The following is a 26,334-nucleotide window of genomic DNA, read 5'->3' on the forward strand; positions in this document are numbered from 1 at the left end:
CATGTTTATTAATGCAAGATTCCGTAGACAAATGGCAAGCACAGTTTAATATCTGTTGGAACACGGCGGGGGGGGGGGAGCTTGCCAAACAGTTGTTGTGTGAGCGGATTGCAGGCCCTCACATTATAACCATTGCTGGGTTAAATAAATGGATTATTTCAGCTTTTTTTTTTTAATGTACCTCCCCAAATGATCAGCCCTGAGTCCCATTCTCCCCACAGCAAATGCATATGTAGCACCTTAAGGACCTTAAAGTTGCATCTTATAAAGTCTGTCAGTGTGGGTTTTACCATTCTCGCTGTTCCCTAGGACTGCTTTCAGCAAGCAATGGCTGCCACCCTTAGAAGGGCCTTGAACACCTCATACACTGCCCACTTTCTTCTGCTTCTGTTTCATAATCTTTCACTTCCCCTTGAGTTTAAAACACCATATAATTGAGCACAAGAATCCCCATTTTCATTTGTATTTTTTTAAACCTTTTGTGGGGGAATGTGTACACTGTATTATTGTGCACATGTAGAGATCAGAAGACAACGTGTAGGAGCCAGTTCTCTCCTACCATGTGGAGTCTGGGGATGGATCTCAGGTCATGAAACTTGGCAGAAAAGCACTTTTACCCACCAAGCCCTCTACCCAGCCCCAGACTTCTTATTTCAGTTTTCCCTCTGCAATGGGCCTGGGTGAACAAGGAGAGCCCTGGAACACCTTCTAGACCACAAGGGCAGAGTAAAAAGGAAGCTTAAGTTGTGATAAAATGCTACACTCCTACCTAAGGTTAAAGACCGGAGATGTGGCTCAGTTGTATAGTCCTTGCCTAGCTAGCATGTGTGAAGCCCTGGGTTTAACCACCAACACTCAAGAGATAAAGGCAAAAAGATCAAAGTTAAAATTTGTCCTGAGCTACATAGCAACTTTGAGGCCAGCTTGGGCTACATAAAATCCAGTCTCAGAAAAAAAAAATTCAATCTTTTGACAGATGGGTATAGTTTAATAATAGAGTGCATGCCCAATATGTTCAAGCTCTGGGTTCAGTTCCCTCTCATACTGGGCACAGAAGAGGGAGAGGAACAAACATACTCTTTCTACAGCTAATATTACTCTGTTACTCCCAAATTTTCCTTAAGCTTTTTCATGTTGTATTCCTTTCCTCTGCTTGTTTTCAAGAAAAGACATTATATATGCAAATACTTCCATAGCACATTACAAAAGCAACATTGATGAAAAAATACTTGGATTTATTTTGAAATATGTTCTTTGTACTGTGTGTGACCAGTGAGTATCATATCCATTGCTCTGGGAAAGACAAGACTTCTCTTAGTCAGTTCAGCTGATTGCTCAGAGAACCCAAACTGATTTGCAGGCATGGGGACCTCTGTGCTCCAACAGAGGACAAGGAGGCAGAAACTGAAAGAGGAAGCCAGAGGTTCCCAGTATGACTGTCCAATGGGAAGTGTGACTAGCATGCTGGTGAGCAGAGGTGGCAGCAGCCCTTGGACAGATGTTTCTGGACTATTACACAGTAGATTTTCAAATGTCACCACACTTGCTGTTTGTGGCAGTCATTAAGAAAGCCCTTACTATGTTAACTGCATGAATGAGGCATGGCAGGCAGCACCCAGTCAGACTCCTGCCTCCTCCATTCGGCTCGAAGCGAAGTGCTGTTTTGCACAGGACCTCGTAGTTCTCTGGGGCATGGATGTGCCTAGAATCTCCCAGTGAGGGGCTGGGGGCATGACTCAGCGAGAGTGATTATCTAGCACATACAGGGCCTTGGTTTCTCAACTAAGGGAATAATGTCCCTTTCTGAGGCTTCCTCTATAATGGCCTTGTTAACCTGTGTGAGGGCTAATGGTGACAGCAGATTTCTGTGAAACATTCAGTGTCTTCCTGGCAAAGCCTATTGTTTATGATTTTACCATCCTTTTCTTTATAGTTCTACATGAATTACTCTGGAAATTAGGTTGGGCCAAACTATCTGACCAAGACTATATGCCCAAGAATCACATGGCTATTATGATCTGTCTGTCATGTTACACTAATGTTGCATCCTTTGACTCTTTTTAATTTTTTTTTTTTTTGCTTGTGTGGTATTCTTCCTGCACACATGTCTGTGTACCGCATGCATGCCTGGTGCCCAAGGAGGCCAGTAAGAGACATCAAATCCTCTACAATTAGAGTTAAAAACAGTTGTGTGTACTGGGAACTGAGCCTGGGTTATCTGGAAGAGCAACCAGTGCTTTTAACTCCTGAGCTGCCAGGAGTTAAACCTCCTCCCTTTTCTTTTCTTTGTCAGTGGTGCTTAGAGACAGGGCTAGCCTAAAACTCACTGTGTAGACCAGGTCTTGGACTCACAAAGATCCATCAACCTCTGCCTCCTGAATGCTGGGATTAAAGACATAACATGTACTGCACATTCAGCTTTTGAGGGGAGTGGGAGTATCTCATTCTGTATCCCTAGCTGATCCTGAATTCTGTGGCCATGATCCTACACACAGACACACACGAACACACACACACACACACCAGTAAATTTGGGAAGACCAAAGGGAGGTGTCCTGAAACCTCAGTGGCATTCTTTTCCCCATCACTTTCAGAATGTAATTGTTCTCCATCTTTCTAATGAATCATCAGTTTCCAGTGTGAGTTGCTGTAATTAATTATCCTGGTTGGATTAATTTTTCTAAAAACAGAAGCAAATCATGTGTGATTTTAAGGGTATGGACTTGAATAGTTTAGTCAGACCTGGACTTTCCGCCAATGTCTTATTTCTATTTCCAGAGGCATTAGTACATTTGGTAGAATTCCTGGCGTTTTCCATTCTTGTGTAAGGGTTCTGCTTCACATCTAAAACTCGGTGTTGGGTGAGTTTCCAAGGCTTTTCTGTTTCAGTTTCCTTGGATGGGACTAAAATGAAGAGGTTGGCTTCCTGAGTCCAAACCCAGAAGACACTTATTACTTTGTATGTCCATGTGTGTACAAACCTGTGCCTGTGTGCACAGATGCACATATGAGTGCATGCAGAGGTTAGAAAACAACCTTGTCTGCCTTTCCTCAGATGCAGCCCCTCCCCCTTGTTTTCCTGGAACCCACCAAGTAAGCTGGACTGTCTGGCCAGCAAGCCTATGGGATCAGCCTCTGCCTGCCTCTCACTGCTGGGAATACAAGTGTGTACTACAATGCCCAGCTTTTTCTTATGGGTTCTGGGTATGAACTCAGCCCTCATATTTGAACAACAAGCTCTTTACCAGCCAAGCCATCTCCCCAGCCCTTGGACTCTACATTTTGAAATTTGAACTAGTTGCCATTTAGGTGCTGGTACTATGAGGATCAAAAGTTTCAAGTTCAAACCATCCCAGAGATGTTAACACCTTAATAAACATCTTAAAATTAACTGTGGAAACTAGGTGGTGCACACCCTTAATCCCAGCATTCCAGAGACAGAGGCTGAAGGGTCTCTGTGAGTTCAAGGCCAGCTTGGTCTACACAGTGAGTTCCAGAATAGCCAGGGCTACTTAGAGAGACCCTGTTTCTAAAGCCATTTACTTCATTAATGATTGATGTGGGAAGGCCCAACCTACTGTGAATATTGTCACCCTTGGGCAGGTAGTTGTCAAAGAAAGCAGGCTAAGCAAGCCAGTAAGCAGTATTCCTCAGTAGTTTCTGCTTCAGTTCCTGCCTCCAGGTTTCTGCCTTGAGTTCCTGCCCTGGCTTCCATCATAATGGGCTATAAACTGTGAGAGATGAAATAAACCCTTTGCTCACCAGCTTTCACTTGGTCATGGTATTTATCACAGTAACAGAGATGCAAATTAATACAGTCAGTATCCATGGTGACTGTAGTTTAGTGTCAAAATGTCACATTTGTGTAGGACTCATGTTTTGAAGTGTGAACAATTCATTCAATGTGAGGGACCTCCTACCTTATCTTACTCTGGCTCTGCAGTGGCAGAAATATGTGTGAAAGACCCAGTAGCATCCAGGTGAGCTTCAAAGGTATCTGTCTTGGAGAACTCAGGGATTCTAGGCTGGTTACATCAAATCAAGAGAGATACTGAACAGTTGGCTACCCAAGGGCCCTCATTCTAAGATAGCTTGTAAGAAACTTTGTAGGCGCATGCATATATGTTCATGCGTGTGGAGACAAAGGACTACCTCAGTTGTTCCTCAGGAACCACCCACATTGGTTTTTGAGATAGGGTCTCCCCAGTGGCCTGGAATCCACCTGTCTTCATCTCTCCAGCAATCATGTGCCACTAAACCCAGGTTCTTGTGCTTGGGCCATCTCCGACTCTCACTTAAACTTTTAGGAAGCAGAATGAAATGTTTCCTATAGGAAAGCCAGAGCAGAGCCAAATAATTGAGCTCATTGTTTTCCTTCACGGTTTGTTTGCCCTTTCATTCTCTTCCTAAGGTGCTGGATGTTGAGGAATGTCTCCGTTTGCCAGAAAGACAGTGGGATGTCTCATATTTCCCCCACCAGACCGCTAGTTCTGAAGCGAGCCTGCAGAATGAATTTTTAATGCTGAACGTTATGGCATCGCTCTTGCAGCCAGCCACATTGCTCTCCTGAGCCTACAGATTTAATGCTCGGATGAGCAGAGTGAGGACTTGGGGGCACTCAACACAGTGAGAATTAACCCCCCAACAACCATGCTGGTGCCCTCTTATCTCCAGAAAGCTAACCCTAAGGAGTTGGAAGAGAAAATTAAAACTCTATTGTGTTTGGAATGTTCTCCAAACAGCCTGGAGCACAAAGCAGGCATGGTCTCAAAATCTCATCAGATAGTGTGTGTTTTTACCTTTTCACTTTTTTTTTTTCCACCATGGCTGTTCTTACTTGGATGTATTTCTGTGATCTTCCCACCCTTAAAAAAAGCTTTACGATCTGCAAGGCTTACAGAATACATATAAGACTGGAGACTCTCCAGTTTCTATGAAAAGTCCAAATGGAATCAGAAGTCCAGAGCTGGTCGCTAACAATGGAAAAGGGACCATTCGTATTCAGTGGCTAATTCTGGTTTGGACCATATGGTTGATTGTTATTTTTTCCCCTCAGGAGGTTTCTATATTTTTGAAGTTTTCAAAATTAAGAATAAGTTGTATATAAAAATTGTTCAAGCTTAAATAAATTGGAGAAGGATGGAATCTTCAACAAGCAGTAGAACAAATGGCTGAGTATGTAGATAATAAGCTAGGGCTGTGCTCTATGCCAATTAAAGCCTAGATGTCTTAAATATATACATGTAAAAGAAATCATGAAAACACTAAGAGATTTTAGGTGAGGATTTATATAATAAGGGAGTGGAAAAGACCTTTTTTTTTTTTTTAAGCTTGATGCCAAAAGTAAAAAAACCTGTGGGATATTCAAAGATTTCTGGGGGTGGATAGTGGACAGGATGGGTAGAAGACTGACAAGGATAGATAAAACATCTACAGTGTGTAAGTAGAAAAATGGTTAATATCTGTTTCTTACAAAGCCATAACAAAATATTAGAGTTCAGTAGAGTGGATGTATAGGTGGGAGGAAGGGATAATGGACTGATAGATGAGTGGGTAGAAGGCATGAATGCATGAAATGAATGGGTAGATAGAAATGGACAAACTATTTACAATTTATAAGACAGATAAAGGGTTAGCATATATTTCTTACAAAATAATAACAAAAATCTATAGGTGAATAAACTGGATAGATTAAATGAGGTGATGGATGGGTAGGTGTAAATGGCAAATAGGTGAATGGTGGAAAGAGCGAATATATGGATCAATGCACAAATAGATGGATGAAAGGTAAATGTATGGAAACAATTGTAAGACATATACAATGTATATGTTTTACAAAGCAATAGCAAAATGTGTAATACCCAGAAGAGAAAGCTTTTTCTGTTCTCTCCTAGGTGGATATTTGTACCACGGGCATTTCAAACTGCCTTTCATAGCTTTCCTCTTCAGTGCAGGCTGCTGTCCCTCTGTTTGTGGTTTGTGTCACCTCCCACTTGAGATCATTATTTTTTCCTTCATTCCAAAACCCTCGGGTCCTTCTTGACTCTCTGCTGCCCTCCTATCTAAATCTACATCAGTCCCTCTTCCACAACTATCTTCATTTCTTATTTCTTAGCTTTACTGTTACCACCATAATCTGAGCTCTTTTCTCACTCAGCATCGTTTCTCTATATCTTATCAACTTGTCTCTCTGCTGCCATTTTCTCTCTGGATGAATCTACCTTCCCAGGATCTGCTAAAAGTGTCCAAAATATAATAATCCTGTGCTGGGCTGCCCTGGTTAAGATCCTCCCTTGCTTACTCTCCTGCCTCCAAGGACAAGGCCCAGATCACAAGTCAGTTGCCTTAACAGCTCCATCCCATGCCAAAACCAGTGCCGCCGCCACCCCCCCCCCCCCCGAATCCGTGCTCTTCCACACCTCTAACTCTTAGCTCTGGCTATGCTCGGGGCTGTCTCCCTACTCACTGAGCATGGAGTCTGTGGAGAGAATTCAGGGAGATTTGAATCTAGACCCAGAAATAGTACATCTTGATTGTCAATGTGTGGTAGAGTGATTTTCTCTCATTTGTAAAGGTAGTCAACAAACCAGGCTAATTTCAGATGTAGAGCTGTTTTCTCATCACATTCAGTTATATCACAGACACTTCCAGTGCTCAGCACAATACTGATTGGTCACTAGTAGTGTTGTTTATCATCCCACTAAAGGACAGCCTGATATAGTACAAATTTATGTTTCTTTTAACATTCTATTAACTGTTCTTGGAAGTAATTGTTGCTCTTTGTAAATGCATATATTTAAAATATTTTAGGGCTGAAGCTGTAGTTCAGTGCATAGAGTGTATACCTATCATATACGGAGATCCCTCCGATCATTTTCCACTATTATATAAATTGGACATGTAGTGCATGCATTTAATCCTAGCACTCGCCGGGCGGTGGTGGCGCACGCCTTTAATCCCAGCACTCAGGAGGCAGAGGCAGACGGATCTCTGTGAGTTCGAGGCCAGCCTGGTCTACAAGAGCTAGTTCCAGGACAGGAACCAAAAAGCTACAGAGAAACCCTGTCTTGAAAAATCAAAAAAAAAAAAAAAATCCTAGCACTCAGAGTTCTAGGTCATCTTTGTCTCCATAACAAGTTAGCCTAGCCTACATGAGATCTTACTTTTAAATTCATTTTTAAGAATTCTGTTTGAATGAGATGTGGCATTGCACTTGTGAGCGCAAAGCCTATAGTTTCAGATGTGTAGCACCAAACCCAACTCGCCATATTGGAACCCAAATTTGTCTAATATTTTGCATGGTGCAAATCAGATATAAAAAATTACTCATACCAGGCAGTGGTGGCACACGCCTTTAATCCCATAACTTGGGAGCAGAGGCAGGTGAATCCCTGAGTTCAAGGCCAGCCTGATCAACGAAGTAGGTTCCAGGACAGCCAGGGCTGTTATACAGAGAAACTCTGTCTTGAAAAAAAGAGGGCAGGGCTGGAGAGATGGCTCAGCGGTTAAGAGCATTGCGTGCTCTTCCAAAGGACCTGAGTTCGATTCCCAGCAACCACATGGTGGCTCACAACCATCTGCAATGGGGTCTGGTGCCCTCTTCTAGCCTGTAGGCATATATGCAAACAGAATATTGTATCCATAATAAATAAATAAATATTAAAAAAAAGAAAAAAAGAAAAAAAGAGGGCAGTAAAAGAATGATAATTACACGTCTTTGACTTCTGCCAATAATTTCACTCTATCTGCCTAAATCTTTATCCTGATAAGTTGCATACAATCTTTAATTTTTATGTCTGTATACTGTCTTACTGTTTCTGTTGGGGTTTTTGTTGTTGTTTTTTTATGCCTTCACTGTTTGCTCACTTAATTTTTACAGAATGCCTCTTATTATTTTATCAAGTTTTATAAATTAACTCAGGCAATAAATTTACCCTTATTTACCACACCTGCAAATGTATAATGTCATTCATTATTCTTTCTCTGTACTAGCATTTTGTAATTTGATTTTTATAGGTCGAATATATGCCTCTTTGTTTTAATTCCCCCATGTTTCATAATTATATCCCTATTTTAGATCATTTATTATATTTTCCAGATATTTACAATTGGCATATGGGAACTTATTTTCTTATCTTTACCCAAAAATAAATAAATAAATGAAATTTGTTGGCCTCATCTCTAACCACCCATTTGCTAAACTGAATTGCTTGGCAACCATATTACCCATATGTAGTGACTTTTTCAAATCTTTGGTAACAACAGGAACAGGCGATGTTTTGAAACAGGTTCTCACGTAGCCCAGGCTGGCCTCTCCCTTGCAGTGTAGCTGAGAATGACCTTGATGTCTGACTCCTAATAACTTCCTGCTATATTTCAGAAAGAGTTTTCCATATTAACTCAGCACCTGAGTGTTCAGATCTTTTCTTATTGAGGTTCACCTTAGTGAGCCCATCTGAAGCCTTTTAAAAGTAGTGTATCTCAGTGTTCTATCATTCTATACAGTACTGTAATCACAGGCCATATCCAAATAGCAGCAAATTACACTACATTACCTTAACCCTCCTCTGCAGCGAGGCCCACTCTTCTAGAACATCCATACTGAACTCGAGGATTCCTACCAATGAATTCTCATAAGTTATTTAGATTGTCCAGCTTTTTTTTTCTTTTCAGAAAGGGGAATTGTTTTGTTTTGAAAAGGCATTGTATAGTCCAGGCTGGCCTCCAGCAAGGTGTATAGTGGATGCTGGCCTTGAACACGAATCTGCCTGCCTTTGTTTCCTTAATGCTACGATTACAGGTGTTCCCCACCACACAAGGCCATTTCCAACTATATTCCGCTGTTTAGCAGAAAAATCACCACCCTTGCATGAATTGTAGGTAGTAGATCCCAGGAGGAGACATACACTGACTAACAATGTTCTTGTCATTGTATTATTTTCAAAACCCCTTCCCCCTCCCTTTTTTTTATTTCCCCTAAACTCAGAAATCTGTCATCTGGGTATCCAGGGTCCTCCTTTAATTGTCTTTTTAAAAATGAACTCCATTTCCTCTCCAGAGCAACAGTGACATTGTACAGTGCTGATCAAAGGCAAAATGGCTCAGCAGGTAAAGGCTCTGCAAGCCTGATTATCTGAGTTCAATCCCCAGAGTCCATATAAAGGTGGAAGGAGAAGATCAACTCCCCAGAATTCCCCTCTAACCTCCACATGTATACCTTGGCACATGCACACTGCAGTCTTACACATACACACAATATAATAATAATAATAATAATAGTTGTAATAGTAAAAATAAAAAGTTAAAACTAAAAGCATACGCTATAAAACCAAAGATTTGACCTGTCCCATTGAAGAGATTCTATCAACCAACATTATCCAGCCATGATGGAAAGCAGGAGCATATGGCTTACCCATTAAGACTCCCTTCCAAGGGCCAGGCATGATGGCACATGCCTTTAGTCCCAGCACTTGGGAGACAGAGTCAGGCAGATCTGAGTTAAGGCCAGCCTGATCTACAAACAAGTTCCAGGACAGCCAGGGGTACACAAAGAAACCTTGTCTCGAAAAAACGCGCGCGTGTGTGTGTGTGTGTGTGTGTGTGTGTGTGTTGATAAGAATAAATCTTAAAAGAGAGGGTTGATGGGATAGCTCAGCATTTAAAAGCACTTGCCACACAAGCCTGACAACCTGCATTCAATCCCCAGAACCTAAGTAAAGGTGGGAGGAGAAAACTGACTCATGAAAGTTGTCTTCTAACCTCCACATGCAGTGGTGTGATATGGCATGCACATGCACACACATTATAATGACAATTAAAACTTAAAGAGTGATTCCTTTAATAAAAGACTAAAAGGATATAGGCATATATACACACACAGTGTCTCTCTCACTATACAGACACACACCTTCTAAAAATAATCTTGTAACCAAGTGAGAAACTATGTTGTCTTACCTACCATTTTCATCATGCCTACTTCCATGAAGTATTTAAAGTAGTTGTAAGGAAAAATCCTGAAACAATAAGGTTCTGAGAGTGGAGTCTGAGTAAAGGGGGGAAGATGAGTTTTTAAGACTCGGGTTTGTACAAAAAGCTCTATTATTTAACAGCCTGATAGTCAGGCCATTTCCCTCCACGTGATACTTTATTGTTTGGATGTTTTTTTTACAAGCCCAGAATTGCAATAGTGCCCTGATTTACTATTTGCTTGACTCCAAGGGAAAACTTTATCTTGCAATTAACCTTTCTATTTTTTTCCTTCCATCGGAGTATTGTGGACTTCCTCTGTGGTATTTTAGCGAGTAGACAGAATGGAGGGCATCCTTAAAGAAGTGAGGCCAAATCCGCTGAGGTCAGAATGAAGGGAAAGGATGGTCTGCGTGGGGCCAGCAAGTCTGGCCCCAGTCAAACTGTTTGTCTGACTTCACAAATAGAATGGGAACCTCTGAATTATTCATTTTTAAGTTACCTTAAAAAAGTCTTTTATGTGCTGCCCCATGCAGACTTCTGGTGCCAGCTAGTAGAAGAGGAAGGATTTGTCTTTTCCTACAAATGTTCTGCAGCCTTCCAGACTAGCTTGTGCAGATTTGCTGTTCAGCCCTTCAGCTAGGGGTGAAGAACACCATCATATAACTTATTGCAGTGAAGGGAGTATGGGAACCATGGAGGAAACAAAGCCACAGGTGAATGGTATGGAGTTTTTTACACCTACATGAAAGGGAGCTGGGAGAAGGAGCTAAGAAGTGGACTGAGGTATGGGGGTCAGGGTAGGGTGGTAGGGGCGTGAGTATGATAACCAGTTCTTTTGTAGTTTTGTTTTTTTTTTTCCTTAGCTTCTGCCACGTACCCTGTTCTTAACAGTTCCCACACCAGCATAGCACTTAGGGGAGAAGGAGGTAATTAGAGGGCCCTTGTATCTTGGAGTAAGAAAGTGTTCATAGACTCTGAGGCTCCCTGTGTTCTTACCTGGGTCATTACTGCTTTGCCTCAGGCCTGTTTCCTTACCTGTTTAAAGACCAAGGTAGAGTCTTCCTGTACAGAAAATGCTCAGGAAGAGGTACTAGGCCAGCAGCCACAGGAATTGTCTCATGAGCTTGGCCTGCACCTGTTAGTGCCACATATTAAGAATAGTACTTTAAAAAGGCTGTGGCACATGCACTCGGGAGGCAGAAGTAGGTGGATCTCTGTGAGTTTGAGGCCAGCGTGAGTTCCAGGACAGAGTGAGTTCCAGGACAGCCAAAGCTATATAAAGACACTCTGTCTTTTTAAAAAAAAAAAAAAAAAAAAGACAGTACTTCTGTCTTCAGCGCAGTGGGAGTGCTTAGATGGGGATAGAAACAAGCCCACTGCTAGAAAACTTACCAAAGCAAAGGATTGTGTGATGCATACTGAAGGAGTCTTCAGAATTCTGATTGTAGACATCTGGGCAAGAGTAGGGGCAGGAGGATCAGAATTTCAAGGCAAAGTTCAAGGCCAGCCTGTGCTACATGAATCCCTGTAGTCTAAAGATTAAAAGTAAATAAAAACTGTTGGAAAAGGAGCACTGTGTTCCTGAGTCGTTCTCTAGCCATTGGTCCCGCCTTACTGCAAAATCTAGGCATCTCCAATGTTGGACTCCAGGGCCAGAAACTCCCAGGTCAGCTGCACAGTTCAAAGGGACACAATGTTGAAGAAATAGAAAAGGCTCACAAAGAATGAGAGGCTTTCCTGGAGCCAGGCCATAGGCAAGAATGTAAGGAGGCACCTGTGGATGTGGGTGTCCTAGTCATAACGCCTTGTGAGACAGCAAGGTAAGTCAGCACCCTCTGCCAAGCCTGATGACTTGAGTTCAAATCCCCAGGACCTACATGATAGAGAACCAACTCCCACAAGCTGTCCTCTTGCATGTGCACACACAATCAAATGTAATAAAAATTATTTAGTTTTTGTTTGTTTCATGTCTGTTCTATACACATACCAAAGTGTGTGTGAGGAGGTCAGAAAACAACATCTGAGAGTTGGTTCTCTCTTTTCCACCATTTGAGTCCTAAGGATGGAACTCAGGGTGTCAAATCTGGCAGCAGGTACTGAGCCAGCTCTCCAACCCTAATAAAATGTTTTTTATAACTTTGTCTACTCAAGATGACAAAAGAAAAAAAGGCCATACCCATGTATAAATACTTATATAAAATACTAGATGAAGTATTAGCAAACAGACCTGAGAACTCATTAAACTCCTGGTATACCACAGATAAATGGGGACAAGTAACAGGTAGTATAATTTACCATATTAGCAGGTCAGAGGAGAAAATCCATTTCATTAGCTACATAAATGCTTGAGAGGTACTTAAAGGAATCGATACCCATCTTTTATTAAAACTTCATAATAAAGTAAGAGATGGGTATTTTATTAACAAAATCCAAATGTATATACTAAAGCCAAAAAAAAAAAAAAAAACAGCAATATGGTGACTTGTGAAATAGTCGGTTTGTTAACATTGAAATCCATACCAGACAAGGATTCCCCACTGTTGTCTTAGTTAGGGTTACTACTGATGTGCTGAGACATCATAACCAAAAGCAACTTGTGGAGGCTTATACATCCTGAATCACAGTCCATGGAGGGAAGGCAAGTTGGGAGCTGATGCAGAGGCAATGGAGGAGTGCTGCTTACTAGTTTGCCCCTCATGGTTTTTTCAGCTTGCTGTCATGTGTCACCACAATGGATTGATATCTCTCTCTCTCTCTCTCTCTCTCTCTCTCTCTCTCTCTCTCTCTCTCTCTCTCTCTCTCTCTCACACACACACACACACACACACACACACACCACTAATAAAGAAAATGCCCTTCAGGCTTGTTTATAGCCAGATCTTACAGAGGCAATATATCTATTGAGGCTTCCTCCCCTTGGATAACTATAGCTTAAGTTAAAATTAGCCAGCATCCTGTATGGAATGGTATGTGTGTGTTTGGGTATATAGGTAATCACACACTTGAATGTTTACAAGAGAACAGATTCCAACCACCTTTTGGGTTTTTTTGAGACAGGCTCTCCCTTATTCTTGGAGCTTGCCACTTCAGCTAAACTAAATGAACATTAAGTCCCAGGATCTGCCTGTGTCTATATCCCCATTGCTGAGATTACAAGCACCTGCTACCATGCCCAGCTGTTTTTTTAATGTGGGTTCTAAAGATCCAACTCAGGTTGTCACGCATGCAAGCACTTTACCAACCACGCTATCTTCCCAGCCCAGTTTTCCCAGATAAAGAAGTGGGGGGGATACCAGAGATTCTTTGCTCTCCTCATATGCAGACAAGGGCTTAGGATACTGTGGAAGGTCACAGGAGCCATAGAAAACTGTCACTGAATTGACCGAGCCACCTTACATGTCTGCAAGGTGACACCTCCTCTGTTCAACTGACTCCTTGTTGTGGGTCAGATCTGTCCCACCTCCTGATTGACATCTGACTCCCACACTCTATGCAGCTTATTAATTTTCTTGTGACAGAATATCTGACCAAAGCAACTGGGGGAAGGTTAATTTTGGCTCATAGTTGGTAGAGAAAGCATGGCAGCAGAAGTGTGAGGCGGCTGCTCACACTGCGTCCTCAGTCAGGAAGCAGAGAGAGATGGGTGCTGGTGCTTGCTTTCTCTTTTGTCTTCAGTCTGGCCCCAGCCCACAGGGATGGTCTTGCTCATGTTCTTCTTACCTCACTTAACCTAATCTCCACAGTCCCTCACAGACATGCCAGAGGCTTTCTTTTTCCTGTATGCTTCCAGACCTTGTCAGCCCACAAACAACCTTTCAACTACAGATTGTCCCTGCCCTTCCCAGAGCCTTCTCTTTGTGCCAGACCGAGAGAGGAGACCTCTACCCTTCATGGGGATGACAGTCCCCATCATAGAGCACCTTTCCTCAGAGCCAAACTCCATCTACTCCCACCAACCTGTTCTTTCTGACCTTGGACTCAAGTCCTGGCCTGTCTATCTTGCATATCTCAAACTTTTTTAATGATAATAATAATATTTAGGGGCTTGATGACCTCAATTTGATCCCTGGAACCCACACCGTGAGAGAATAGATCCCTGCAATTTGTCCTCTGCTTTTGACATGCATACCCATACATGCATGCATGCATACATACATAGAAAATAAACATAAATAATAATTAAAATAAAATTCTGCAGCATTTGCATAGAATGTTCTCCAAATCACCACCCATAACTTAATAGATACTATAATACATGCTCCGTAAATAGTTTTACACTACATTGCTTATCAAATGAGGTTCATTGGAGGTTGATAAAGACATGGAACATCTTTGTGCAACCATTTGCCGAATCTGAAAAAGTGGAACCTAAGGACATGGAGGACTGAGCACATTGTTTTCCTGGCGTCATTGATGGTTAAGACGATGAAATATGCAGCAGCCTGGCTCTGGGCCGGATGTTGCTAGCACTCAGGAGGTTTGTGTGAAAGGAAATACATGGTGTCTGGCATGGCTATAATTTCTTTTCCATCAACCTTGACCGTTTCCTTTGAAGTTGTCATAAAAATGGTATGTTAGCCCAGAGAATACCCTGAAATGATGTGCAGGGAAACAACTGAATGAAGTGTGTGTGTGTGTGTGTGTGTGTGTGTGTGTGTGTGTGTGTGTGTGTTCATTCATTCATTCTATGCCCTGATGAAATGACCCCATGATTGAAATCAGAGTAGAGCATAAAAAAATACAGATTAATAGAGAGTGAATGCTGTGTTGTCAGTTCACTAAAAGGTGAGAGGATGAGATTTTTATAATAAATTGTGCTGAACAAACAGTCTGCACTAATACAGACTTTGAAATATAAAAGATTTTAGACAAATGTCAATCTCACAATCTTTAGGAACTTTGAAATGGAAAGAATGGCCAGGTTTGATAACACAGTCATGTAATCCCAGCACTCAGGAGGCAGAGTCAGGAGGATTGAGTCTCTAGGGCCGTGAGACCTGACTCAAGACAAATCGAAGAATGAGTACCCTCTCCAGCCAGATACAGTGATGCACACTTGTAATCCCAGAGACTGAAGCAGGATTGCTGCAAGCTTAGAACTACATAATGAATACTAGGCCAGGAAGGGCTATATTGCAATACTCATCTTTTAAAAAGCAGGGGAGGAAGGAGGGAGAGAAGAAAAAAGGAAAACAAACCCTCTCAAAGATTAACTGTCATGTTATGAATCCCATACAGCTCATAACATGTTCAGGTAAAGCAGCAGATGTGGCTCTTGGCTCCTAGACATTTCCATTGTACTTACAAAGGACAAGTGATCTAGTGGGCTTGATTTTGTTGGCAAATAAGGTGCAGCAGTACACTTGAGGGTGTGTCCTAGTTTGCTTCTCTACTACTGTAACAAAACACTCACAAATCAGTGAGAAAGGGGTTTATTTAGCTTACACTTCCACATCACAATTTATTATTGAGGGACATCAAAGCAAGAATTGAAAGAGAGAACATGAAAGGAACTCAGCCAGCTTCCTTATACAACCCAGGATCACCTGGGAGGGAGCACCATCTACAGTGGGCTGGACCCTCTCACATCAATTATTAATCAAAAAATACTATTTTATTATTAAAATAATTAAAATTATTAATTGAGCCCTACAGCTTGCCTATATATAGGTCAAGCAGATGGAAACAGTTCCTCAGTTGAGGTTTCCTTTTTTCAGGTGACTGGTTTGTGTCTACTTTACAAGTAACCAGCACAGGGTGGGGAGTAGTGCTTCAAGATAGGACCCACCTGGATGGTCCAGGCTGTGCTTCACATCTTCCAGAACTCAAGATTGCATTGAAATTCCCAGCTAGTGGTGCGCAGCATGGTTGAGCATACCTGCCATCCAATCAGGAAAGACCCTGCCTAAAGTAATTTAGTTATAACTAGTTGTGTTCTCTTTGACCTAGAGAAAGGAGGTGGGAGTTTTTCTCCTAAAAAATAAGAGAAAGCTTACGTATAGTCTTTTAAAGTAATCATCTGTGTAGCTCATTTGTGCTCTTGCCCAGCATAACACCAAACACTGGGCTTAATTCCCAGCCCTACTTAAAACTAAGTACTATAGCACACTCTGGGGATTTCAGCCCTTGGGAGCTGCAGTCAAGAGGACTAGAAATTCAAGGTTATCTTCAGTTAGCTACATAGTAAATTCGAGGGCAGACTGAGATATATCAGATCTTGTAACAGAAATGTAATATTAATAGTTTAGTACACAAGGAAGTGATGGTGCACGCCTGTAATCCCAACACTCAGGAGGCAGAGTCAGGCAGATCTCTGGGAGGTCAGCCTGGTCTACAGAGGGAATTCCAGGACGTCCAGCGCTATTACACAGAGAAACCCTGCCATCATCATCATCATCATAATGTAGTCTTTGGGACAAGCCTTGTTCCTTTCCTGTCTTCTGTTATTTCTGGATACGGTAGCCTCTCTGGGTCTGGGTGTCACCACAGTCTTCAGATTTGAGTAACTCTGCCATACCACAACAGAACAGCGTTGTTATCTCCTCTGAGAGTCCAGGAAAGCCACAAGTGTTCTCAAAGTGAAACGTACAGCTGCCATTACCACATTCATTATTTTGCTCAGTTCTGTGGTTGCTTAGCAACCCAAGTTAGACTGCCCCACCAACGGAAAATTTAAAATTACTTCCAGTAATTGCTTCAAACAGCAGATAAAACATCTTCCTGTTTAAATGGGACTAGGTGGCATTTTATTTTGTTTTTCAAAATTGTTTTATATTTATTTATTTACTTATTTTGTATGTGTATGCACACACACACAGTTGCCATGGACCTGTGTGGAGGTCAGAAGACAACTTGCAGAAGTCTTGTCTCTTTTACTATGTAGTTTTCTGGGTAATCAAACCACTGAGCCATCTCTAGTCCCAGCTCAAGACTAAAGACTAGGTTCCCATAAAGGATCTGAAATCTTTTATTGCATTTCCTAAATATTAGGAATCCTTGGGGCTCAGTAGTTAAGAATACTTGCTGCTCTTGCAAAAGACCCAGGTTCAGTTCCCAGCATCTACATGGCAGCTCACAACCATCTGTAACCAGTTCCATAGAATCAAGCGCCCTCTTCTGACCTCGTGTGCACATAAAATAAAATAATTTTTTTAAAAAAAGAATTCTAATGAACATTTGAGAGTCTCATCATGTAGCCTAGGCTACACTCAAACTCATCATCCTGCCTCGTCCTTTCCAGTGCTGGAGTTACAGGTGTTGTGCATACGCCGTTCACTGTTGAAGAAACACAGCCCCATGGGCTGCAGAGATGGCTCAGAGGTTAAGAGCATTGCCTGCTCTTCCAAAGGTCCTGAGTTCAATTCCCAGCAACCACATGGTGGCTCACAGCCATCTGTAATGGGGTCTGGTGCCCTCTACTGGCCTGCAGGCAGACACACAAACAGAATATTGTATACATAATGAATAAATAAATATTTTAAAGAAAGAAAGAAAGAAACACAGCCCCAAACTTTCCAGATTCTATCTAAATTACACTTCCCTATCCCCAGGCTCCTGCTGTAGGTGGGCTGAGCCTTTGGCAGCCCCACCAGCCTTTTATATTCTGGGTCTAGCTCCTCCAGGTGTGGAGTGGATGGAGTTACAGGCAATCTGGGTAGCAGGAATGGGCAGATAGACCCAGGGGAGGCAGCCTTCTCCTACTGCTACTTCTCCCTGAGAATCCAAAGTGACCTCTCGGGAGGAGCAGTGAAGGGAAGCAAACGCAAGAAATGGATTCCCCATAGCAAGGGAAGCAAAGGGACTAAGAAAAAATAACAAGAGATGAATTCCCCATAGCAAGGGAACTAAGAGAAAATAACAGTTGTGAAGAGTTACTGAGGAACAAAAGTAGAAAACAGCTAACTTGCAGTGGCTCTAAGACAAGTTAGAACAAGTTGAAGAACTTTCTGCAAGACAGCAGAAAAGCATAAAGAGTCCACCAAGATGGCTCAGCAGGTAAAGGCACTTGCCTCACAAGCCTGGTGACCTAAATTCAGTTGCCAGAATCATCCACATAAAAGTGAAAGGGGAGAACCAACTTCCACATGTATGATATGGCATGCATTCGTGCAGACACACATATACAGTGTATCTGTGTGTCTGTATTTAAAGAATTAAGGGCCAGGCAAGATGGCTCATTAGATAAAGGTGCTTGCCGACAAGGTTGAGGACCTGAGTTCAGTCCCTGGGACCCTCATGCTGAAAGGAAAGTATTGACTCCTTAAAATTGTCTTCTGACTTCCACACACATCACCATGGAACATGTTACACACAAAGTAAGTAAATATAAAATAAAAACTCTACTTTAAAGTGGTAAAATATACAGACATATTTGAATGAGTGGAAGACAGAAGTGAGTGTGCCAACCCATTGCCAGTTGAGTGGAAGGAAGATGCTAGAGTGAAGGAAGCTCAGCAGAACTAAAGGAAGATAAGGGCACAGTCACTAAAGTACTACTTGATGTGCAAGTATAAGGTCCCGAGTTCAATCCTTAGAGCCCACGTAAAACCACCAGATGTGGTGGAGTGCACTTAGTACCCCAGGATTGAGGAGGCAGAAACAATTCTGCAGTTCTCTGGTCAGCCAGCCTGGCCTACTTAGCCAACTCCTGGCCACTGAGAGAACCTACCTCAAAAATAACGTGGCAAGCAGATACCTTTAATCCTAATGCAAGGCAGGCAAGGTTCACAACCAGTCTGGCCTACATAATGAGTTTCAGGACGGCAAAAGATACATAATGAAACCACATTGCAAAAATAAGTGGGTAACACTGAACGCTAACCTCTGGCTCTCACAAGCATGCACACGCATGAACATGCATGCACACACAGGGAAAAAAACATAAACATTGAATGATGTAGAAGACAGAAGTTGGTATGCCTACCATGTCCAGTCAGATAGACAAAATGACATAAAGATTGTTTAGCAGAACTAAAGTAAGATGATCCCGCTCATACAAGGAGCTATCCTACCTGAACACATATTCAGGGTCTGCTTACTTACCCAGGCCTAGCTGATCCTCATCCCCTCCCATATTCTGCAGCCAGCTCAGCCGCAGAGCTTAAGGAGAAGTTGGCCACCTTCTCCAGCATATCTTATCTTGGGTTCTCAGCAGCCAAGTTATTTCTGGCTTTTAATCCCATATATGCAATGGTGGCAAGACATTTGCCTACCCCAGGCTCTAGGATCCACTCTTCATGGTAGGGTGTTGTCTTAGTTAGGTTTCTTTTGCTGCAGCGAAACACCATGACCAAAAAGCAATTTGGGGAGAAATTTACACTTGTTACTGTTATCAAGAGGTCTGTTACTGTTGGAAGGCAGGCAGGACAAGAGCTCAAGCAGGACAGGAGCCTGGAGGCAGGAGCTGGTACAAAGGTTATGGAGGGTTGCTGCTTACTGGCTTGCTCTCATGGCTTGCTTGGCCTGCTTCCCTATAGAACCCAGGACCACCAACCTAGGGATGTCTCCTCCCACAATGGGCTAGGCCACAATGGACTGACCCTGTCAGTTTCTAATTGAGAAGATGCCCTACAGCTGGGTTTTATGGAGGAACTCTCTTTTTCTTTCTTTTTTTTTTTTTTTTTTTTTGGTTTTTTGAGACAGGGTTTCTCTGTAGCTTTGGTGCCCATCCCGGAACTAGCTCTTGTAGACCAAGCTGGCCTCGAACTCCCAGAGATCCGCCTGCCTCTGCCTCCCGAGTGCTGGGATTAAAGGCGTGCGCCACTACCGCCCAGCTGGAGGCACCTTCTTAATTGAGGTTCCCTCCTCCCTGATGACTTAGCTTGTGTCAGTTAATGTACAGCTATCCAGTACAGGTGTGGAACTATGTATGTGCCTTCACTCAGCGGAGTCCTTTCAAACAAAAATTAAGAGCCCCAAGACTGCACACTAAGAGGTAACTAGACTTGGCATTTCACACTGCAACCCACATCTCCATCCTTACCTACACCTACAGGCCACACCTACTATAAGGACCCAGTGCCCTAGTAAAGTCCTTGCTGTCAAGGGCATTTTCCTTTTTTTTTTTTCCCCCGAGACAGGGTTTCTCTGTGGCTTTGGAGCCTGTCCTGGAACTAGGTCTTGTAGACCAGGCTGATCTCGAACTCACAGAGATCCGCCTGCCTCTGCCTCCCCTCCCAAGTGCTGGGATTAAAGGCGTGCACCACCACCGCCCGGCTTAAGGGCATTTTCCTAAGGGTAGACTCTCTTGCTTCCTTCTTTCTCAGTCTGGCAAACTGCTATTTGTCCTTCAAATCCCAGCCTGTGCATCACCTCCTTTGAAGCCCGTCCTGATTCCTTCCATAAAGAGGATTCATCATCATTCCTCCTGTTTTCCAGAGCTCCAGCCAAACCTGTAACAAGACATTGTATTTTGTTTTTGAAACAGGGTTTCTTGTACCCCAGACTAACCTTTAACTCACAATGTTCACAAGATGACTTTGAGCTCTTGCTCCTCCTGCTCTCACCTACAGACTGCTAAAGTCACAGGCCTGTATCATCATGCTCAGTTTTGTGGTTACTGAGGAATGAACTTAGGGCCTCATGCACACCAGGCAAGCACTCTACCAATTGAGCCACATCCAGTGACCTGTATTTTACTAATTTTTGGCTCTGTCTGCCTAGCAGAGGTGGTTGAGATTCAGAGGGGTTCTTATTCCCCTCTCCAGACACATGAATATCAACAAAGTGAATGAAGAGCCTGGTTTAGTGGTACACACCTATAATTCTAGCACTTGAAAGGTAGGGGCAGGAGTTCATAGTCATCCTTGACTACACAGACAGTTTGAGATCAACCTTGGCTGCCGGAGACCCTATCTCAGGATAAGTGAGTTAATTAAGGTTTGATGAGGTGTTCAGTGGGTAAAATTGATTTTTGTCTATGCTTGAGAGCCTCAGTTTGATCCTTGGAGCCCACAATAGAAAAGGAGAACCAACTCCTGAAAGTAGTCCTTTGCACTGTGGCAGGGGGATACACAGAATAATAATAACAAGTAAATAGTGAATAAAACTGACAGCCTTGCTGCCTATGACATAAGTCTACCTTATCCCTTTGGCCACTGTATAAACCCTTACAGGTTGATCTGGTCCTTCCTTCCCTAATGCCTCACCTTGTGTGGATATGGTCATTCTGCTTTAGTCTGAGCCAAAGAGCCTGTCCCTTGGTGACTTCACTGTACCTGCCTCAGTGATAACTAACCTCTCTCCCCCTTGCCTTCCCAGGGCCGACGAGATCGAGATGATCATGACTGACCTTGAACGAGCCAACCAGGTAAGCTGTTCATACACCACAGCTCACCCAATCTGTTATCTTGGGAGATGCCTCATGCTAAGATAAGTGATCATTTTGGAACCATTTTCATAGTATCATCAGAAGTTAGAAGTAAATCCGTAGCACTATTCGTTGGCAGAATCTCAGGTTCAACCCCAGTGTCTGAGACACAAATATATAAGGGTACTTGTTCTTTTTCTGATCCCCTGTCTCCAGTGCAATCATTCCAGGAGTGTCCAATCCATGGACCACAGGCCACGTGCATCCCAGAATAGCCATGAATAAGGCCCAACAGAAAATTTAAACTCATTAAAAAACATTGTGAGATTGACTGATTGATTTGCAGTTGTGCAATTCCAAAATGTGAAACTTTGAAGATGACAGAGTCATCCCAATGCCAGAAGGTTGAGCATGTCTGATGCTTTGTCCACTGGCATTCATTACACCATAGAATTAATTGTCATCCTCTTTTAGTAGGTTCCAGCTACTTGCTCTAGTGGAACTTGCAGTGGGCAGCTCCCCTCAGTTGATACCCAGTTATCAGATATACCTTTCAGGAAATACACAGCCCAATAATACACAGAGAACAGTCACATAGTATCAGATGGTTCCAAGCACTCCGCTATCCATAAGCCCTTTTTTCACAGGTCCTACAGGGGAGTAAAACATTTTGCTTTCACAACTAATGCTGCTGGCCTCAAACTAGTTATAGAACTGAGAAAGACCTTGAACCTTGGATTCTCATGTTTCTGCCTTCCACTTGCTAGAATGGCAAGTGTGCACCATTACCTCTGCTTAATGCAGTGCTAGGAGATCAAGCCCAGGGTTTCACAAATGCTAGACAAGCATTCTGCCAACTAACTAAGCTGCACTCCAGGCAAGATTCTTTACTTGGTGGAGAAACAGTTAAAATAGAAATTAAGTTTCTCAGAAGGACATGGCCTGTGGCCTCTCAATTTTACAGCTGGGTAGCCATAGGCACTGGCAAGTGTGGAATCTTGCATTGGGTCGCCCCACCCAGTGAGTTCAAGCCTCTCTGTGAAACAAAAAGCCTCCCAGAAACCCTGCAGTCCTGCTTGCCTCCTCAGGAGCTCGTTGGGAACCTGTCTTTCATAGGCACTGGTCACTCAGACTTTCACCAGCATTCAGGGAAAAGCATTGTTTATTTCTTCCCTGATAAAATTAACCTGAAGCCTAAGCAGGAAAACCTGCACAGAAGGGAATGATGATATGTATGGCTCTGATATTCCCATAGGACAATTGGGTTGGGTCAGTGGTTGGAGCTTAGGCCTTTCCTAAGGTCCTGGGTCTGACCTGTATGGGGCTTTCTTTGAAGAGTGTGGCACTGGTCACCTGAGGTCTCCTAAGTAATCTTAGCTACCCTAGCTCATTGCTGGAACCTTATCCCCTTATTGCCTCCCCACTGAGATCCACATGATTAGGGTTCTTATTTTACAAACAGGGAAACCCTGTCAGTGTTTGGTCCATCACTCGGCTGGGCCGAGAAACCCAGAAGTCTTACTTAAGGTTGTCGTGGCACATTTGGGGAATAGTTTGTTTCTCATTTTGTTTGGGGAGCTTTTATTTTGTTTGGTTTTAGGGGATATTGTTTTGCTTTTGTTTTGTTTAACAAGTGTGAACTTTGTAGATGACAACTTTGTGTTATAATATTAAAAGGGTGGGTACCCTTGGTATAGCATCTGAGAAGGGAATAAAGAAGCCCCAGAAGGTTGCCTGGCTGATTTGGGGGTGGAGGCTGGGGGGAATGAAAATTACCAGGTGGTAATGGTGCATGCCTTTAATACCAGCACTCAGGAGGCAGAGGCAGTTGAATCTCTGTGAGGCCAGCCTGGTCTAACTCTGACCATCCTGATAGCCAGACTTATGCAGAGAAACCCTGTCTCAGGATAAACACTGGAGTTGACATGAGGAAAGCGAGGCTGTGTGGGCAGCAGCTAGAGAGTGGCCTGATAGGAAAGGCCTGGTTGGTTAGGGGGAGAGAGTCTTTATCCTGGGAGGATGGAGGTCCTGGATTTGTATTCAATTAAAAGGTCACTTGGGGCTGAAGAGATAGTTCAGCCTTTAAGAGCACTTATTCCTTGTGCAGAGGACCCAAGTTTAGTTCTTAGCACCTACTCTGAACAGTTACTTAGGATCAGATAACCGATTCTGAACTCTCAGAGCACCTGCACCTGCACTTACACTTTCTCACGCGCACACACACACACACACACACACACACATATCTTGTTTTGTTTTTCAAGACAGGGTTTCTTTGTGTAACAGCCCTGGCTGTCCTGGAACTCAATTTGTAGACCAAGCTGGCCTCGAACTCATAGAGACCCACCTGCCTCTGCCTCCCCAGCACTGGGATTAAAAGTGTGGGCCACCACAACCAGCTAAAATAAATCTTTTTAAAAATCATTAAAAAGAAATAAGGAATCACTGTAGATAAAGCTGCAATAAGGAATGGAGATGGAAAAGCCAGAAGGCAAGGTAGCAACAAGCAACCCTGGTGACAGGACAGGAGAAACCTAAAGGGCTGGACAGGAGGAGAATGGTACCCAGGGGAGCAAGGCAGAGGTAGGCTGAGCAGGAACAGGGCTGCCACAGCCACTGAGTGCCATAGGTGCCACATACATCCAGACCATGGCACTCACCCAGGAGGAGCAATTTGCTTGTTCGTTGACATTTAGTGTTGGTTTTGCCCTGGGTTTATTCCAGACATTCTGTTGAAACCCATAGTGTTGTTTCATTATTCAGGGATTATGTCTCTACCTCAGGGAACCAGGAAAATGGGCAGAGCTATTAGTAAAACAGGGGTGTCTCCTAACACATGTTTGATCAACTTCCAGCACTTGCATTAATAGTTGTCATCTTAACTGGCTACTCAAAGGAAAGATTCTGGACTCCAAGAATTTCTTGATAAACAAACCTTAGCTTGGCACATCGAAGAGCATAGAGGAACCATGTCTTCCTTTCCCTATGTGGGCTGGCTGCCAGCTAGCTGTTCCTCTCCCTGTTCCCCTTCCAGAGCACTCTGATTCCTTACACAAAGCCACAGGAGTAGGGCCTAGAGGAAGCTCTTTAAGCCAAATTATTCTCCTTCTATTACCCTACTGATGTTTATGAAACAAGACTGTTGTGAAAGACCCCTTGGGCTGGGGATAGAGCTTGCTTGTTTGCGTGCGTGCGTGCGTGCGTGCGTGCGTGCGTGCGTGTGTGTGTGTGTGTGTGTGTGTGTGTGTTTGAGAAGATTCTCCTAGCCCAGACTGGCCAAATTCACTCTGCATCTGAGGATGACTTTGAGCTCCTGATATTCCTGCCTCCACCTACCGAGTGCTTACAGGCATGCACTGCCATGCAGTTCATGCAGTTTCCTGCTGCTAGGCACACTCTACCAACTGAGGTGTATCTCCTAGCCTTGAAAGCATAGCTTAACTTCCCCAAGAAGGAAGAGCCAGGTGCTGAGAGGGTTGAGTTACAAGGGGTGGAAAGAGCTCCACAGCACTTGGCTTTGGAATCAGGACACCCAAGTTATGTTCTAGATTTGGCATTTGTTACCCACACTGACTTAGTTTGTTTTCTATTGCTGAACTAAACACCATAGCCGAAGGCAGCGTTAGGAGGAAGGCATTTCTTTCACCTTGCATGTCACAGTTCATCAGCCAAGGAACTGGAGGCAGGACCTGAAGCAGAGGCCATGGAGGAACACTAGCTTACATCCCATAGCTTGTTCAGCCTGCTTTCTTATAGCTCTCAGGATCACTGGCCCGGGGTTGGCACCACCCACAGTGAGCTGGGCCCTCCCACATCAATCATTATTCAAGAAAATGTCCCACAAACTTGCCTACAGACAATTTGATGGAGGTTATTTTCTCAAATGTGTTTCCTCTTCCCAAATAACTCTAGCTTGTGTGTCAGGTTCACACACTCAGAAACTAACCAAAACCCCATTCCAGTACCCAGATATCCCCACCCATAGCATAGAGGCAGGATTTCATTCACATATACCTCCATTCATTCACCTGGCCTTAGTACCCTGCCCTTAGCAGGCCTGAGTGGGGATGTCATAGGTCAAGACCTGGCCCTCCCCATGGGGCCAGGCACATCCCCAACTGAGTTTGGCATTCCTTGGTGTGGCCCTGTCTTACATTCCTGCTCCAGGACACACAGGGAGCACCTTGGTGGCAGTCAGAAGTAGGGCAGTTTGCTCATCAGACTTCTATAGATAGTTGTTATACTCACATAAGTGACTTTTCCTCCTGACCTGCAGTGGCCAGCGGCACAAGCTGTGGCTCATGACCTTCTCAAGGTTCCTGCAGAACCATTAACAGGGTCACTTCTTGCAGCCTCCCATGCTTCTGGTTACATTCCAGCCATCACCACTTCACACTCTAAGCTGCTTTGCTCCTGCAGAGATTTCCTTATCTCAGGTTTTCCTATACCTATATTTTAGTGGCCACATATATGGAGAATACATAAGCAAATAATCTAGAGCCAAAAGAGGCAGAAGATTAGATTAAAGGCCCCACCACCACCACCATATAAACCAAGGGAAGTAGCCAGATGTGGTGGCTCACACTTGTAATCACTTGAGGGGTGGGTCAGGAGTTGAGAACCAGCTTCAGCTCTCTACATAAGACCCTGCTAAGGGGGTGGTAGGTATGGGGAACGTAGCTTGGTTGATAAACTACTCACCTATTATGCACAAAGCTCTGCATTCCATCCTGGAACAATATAAACCAGGCAGGAGGACCAGGAGTTCAAGGTCTTCTTCAGCTATTTAGTCACTTTGGGGCAAGCCTGAACTTACATATAAGACCCTGTCCCAAAAACTGAAGTCATCTATCTTAGATGAGGAACATGTAGTGGCCCCAGAGATAGTCTTAATAATCTGACACTGTCACTATGGTGTACGCAGTTACTGTTGACTTCTGCAGCCTCACTCCCCCTCCCCACATCCTTCCCTGCTGATTTTCAGAGTAGCTGTTGGCAGCTACCAAAGCTCAGCACTGCTCTTGTTCTGCATTGTTCCTACCTCTACTTCTCCCTCT

The 26,334-nt window shown here is 43.4% G+C and overlaps 1 protein-coding gene across 6 annotated transcripts in view; it reads left to right on the plus strand.

The window, feature by feature from the left end:
* The window catches only part of Cux1 (cut like homeobox 1), a 324,514-nt gene that overhangs the window by 207,903 nt on the left and 90,277 nt on the right, over positions 1-26,334 (plus strand). For all 6 annotated transcript variants that reach the window (XM_075976432.1, XM_075976450.1, XM_075976441.1 and 3 more), the window contains exon 9: positions 21,229-21,277. In XM_075976432.1, the coding sequence (XP_075832547.1) occupies positions 21,229-21,277 (49 nt within the window). The remainder of the gene's footprint in view (positions 1-21,228; positions 21,278-26,334) is intronic.

The sequence above is a fragment of the Microtus pennsylvanicus genome, chromosome 1 (genome assembly GCF_037038515.1).
Source record: "Microtus pennsylvanicus isolate mMicPen1 chromosome 1, mMicPen1.hap1, whole genome shotgun sequence".
NCBI lineage: Eukaryota > Metazoa > Chordata > Mammalia > Rodentia > Cricetidae > Microtus > Microtus pennsylvanicus.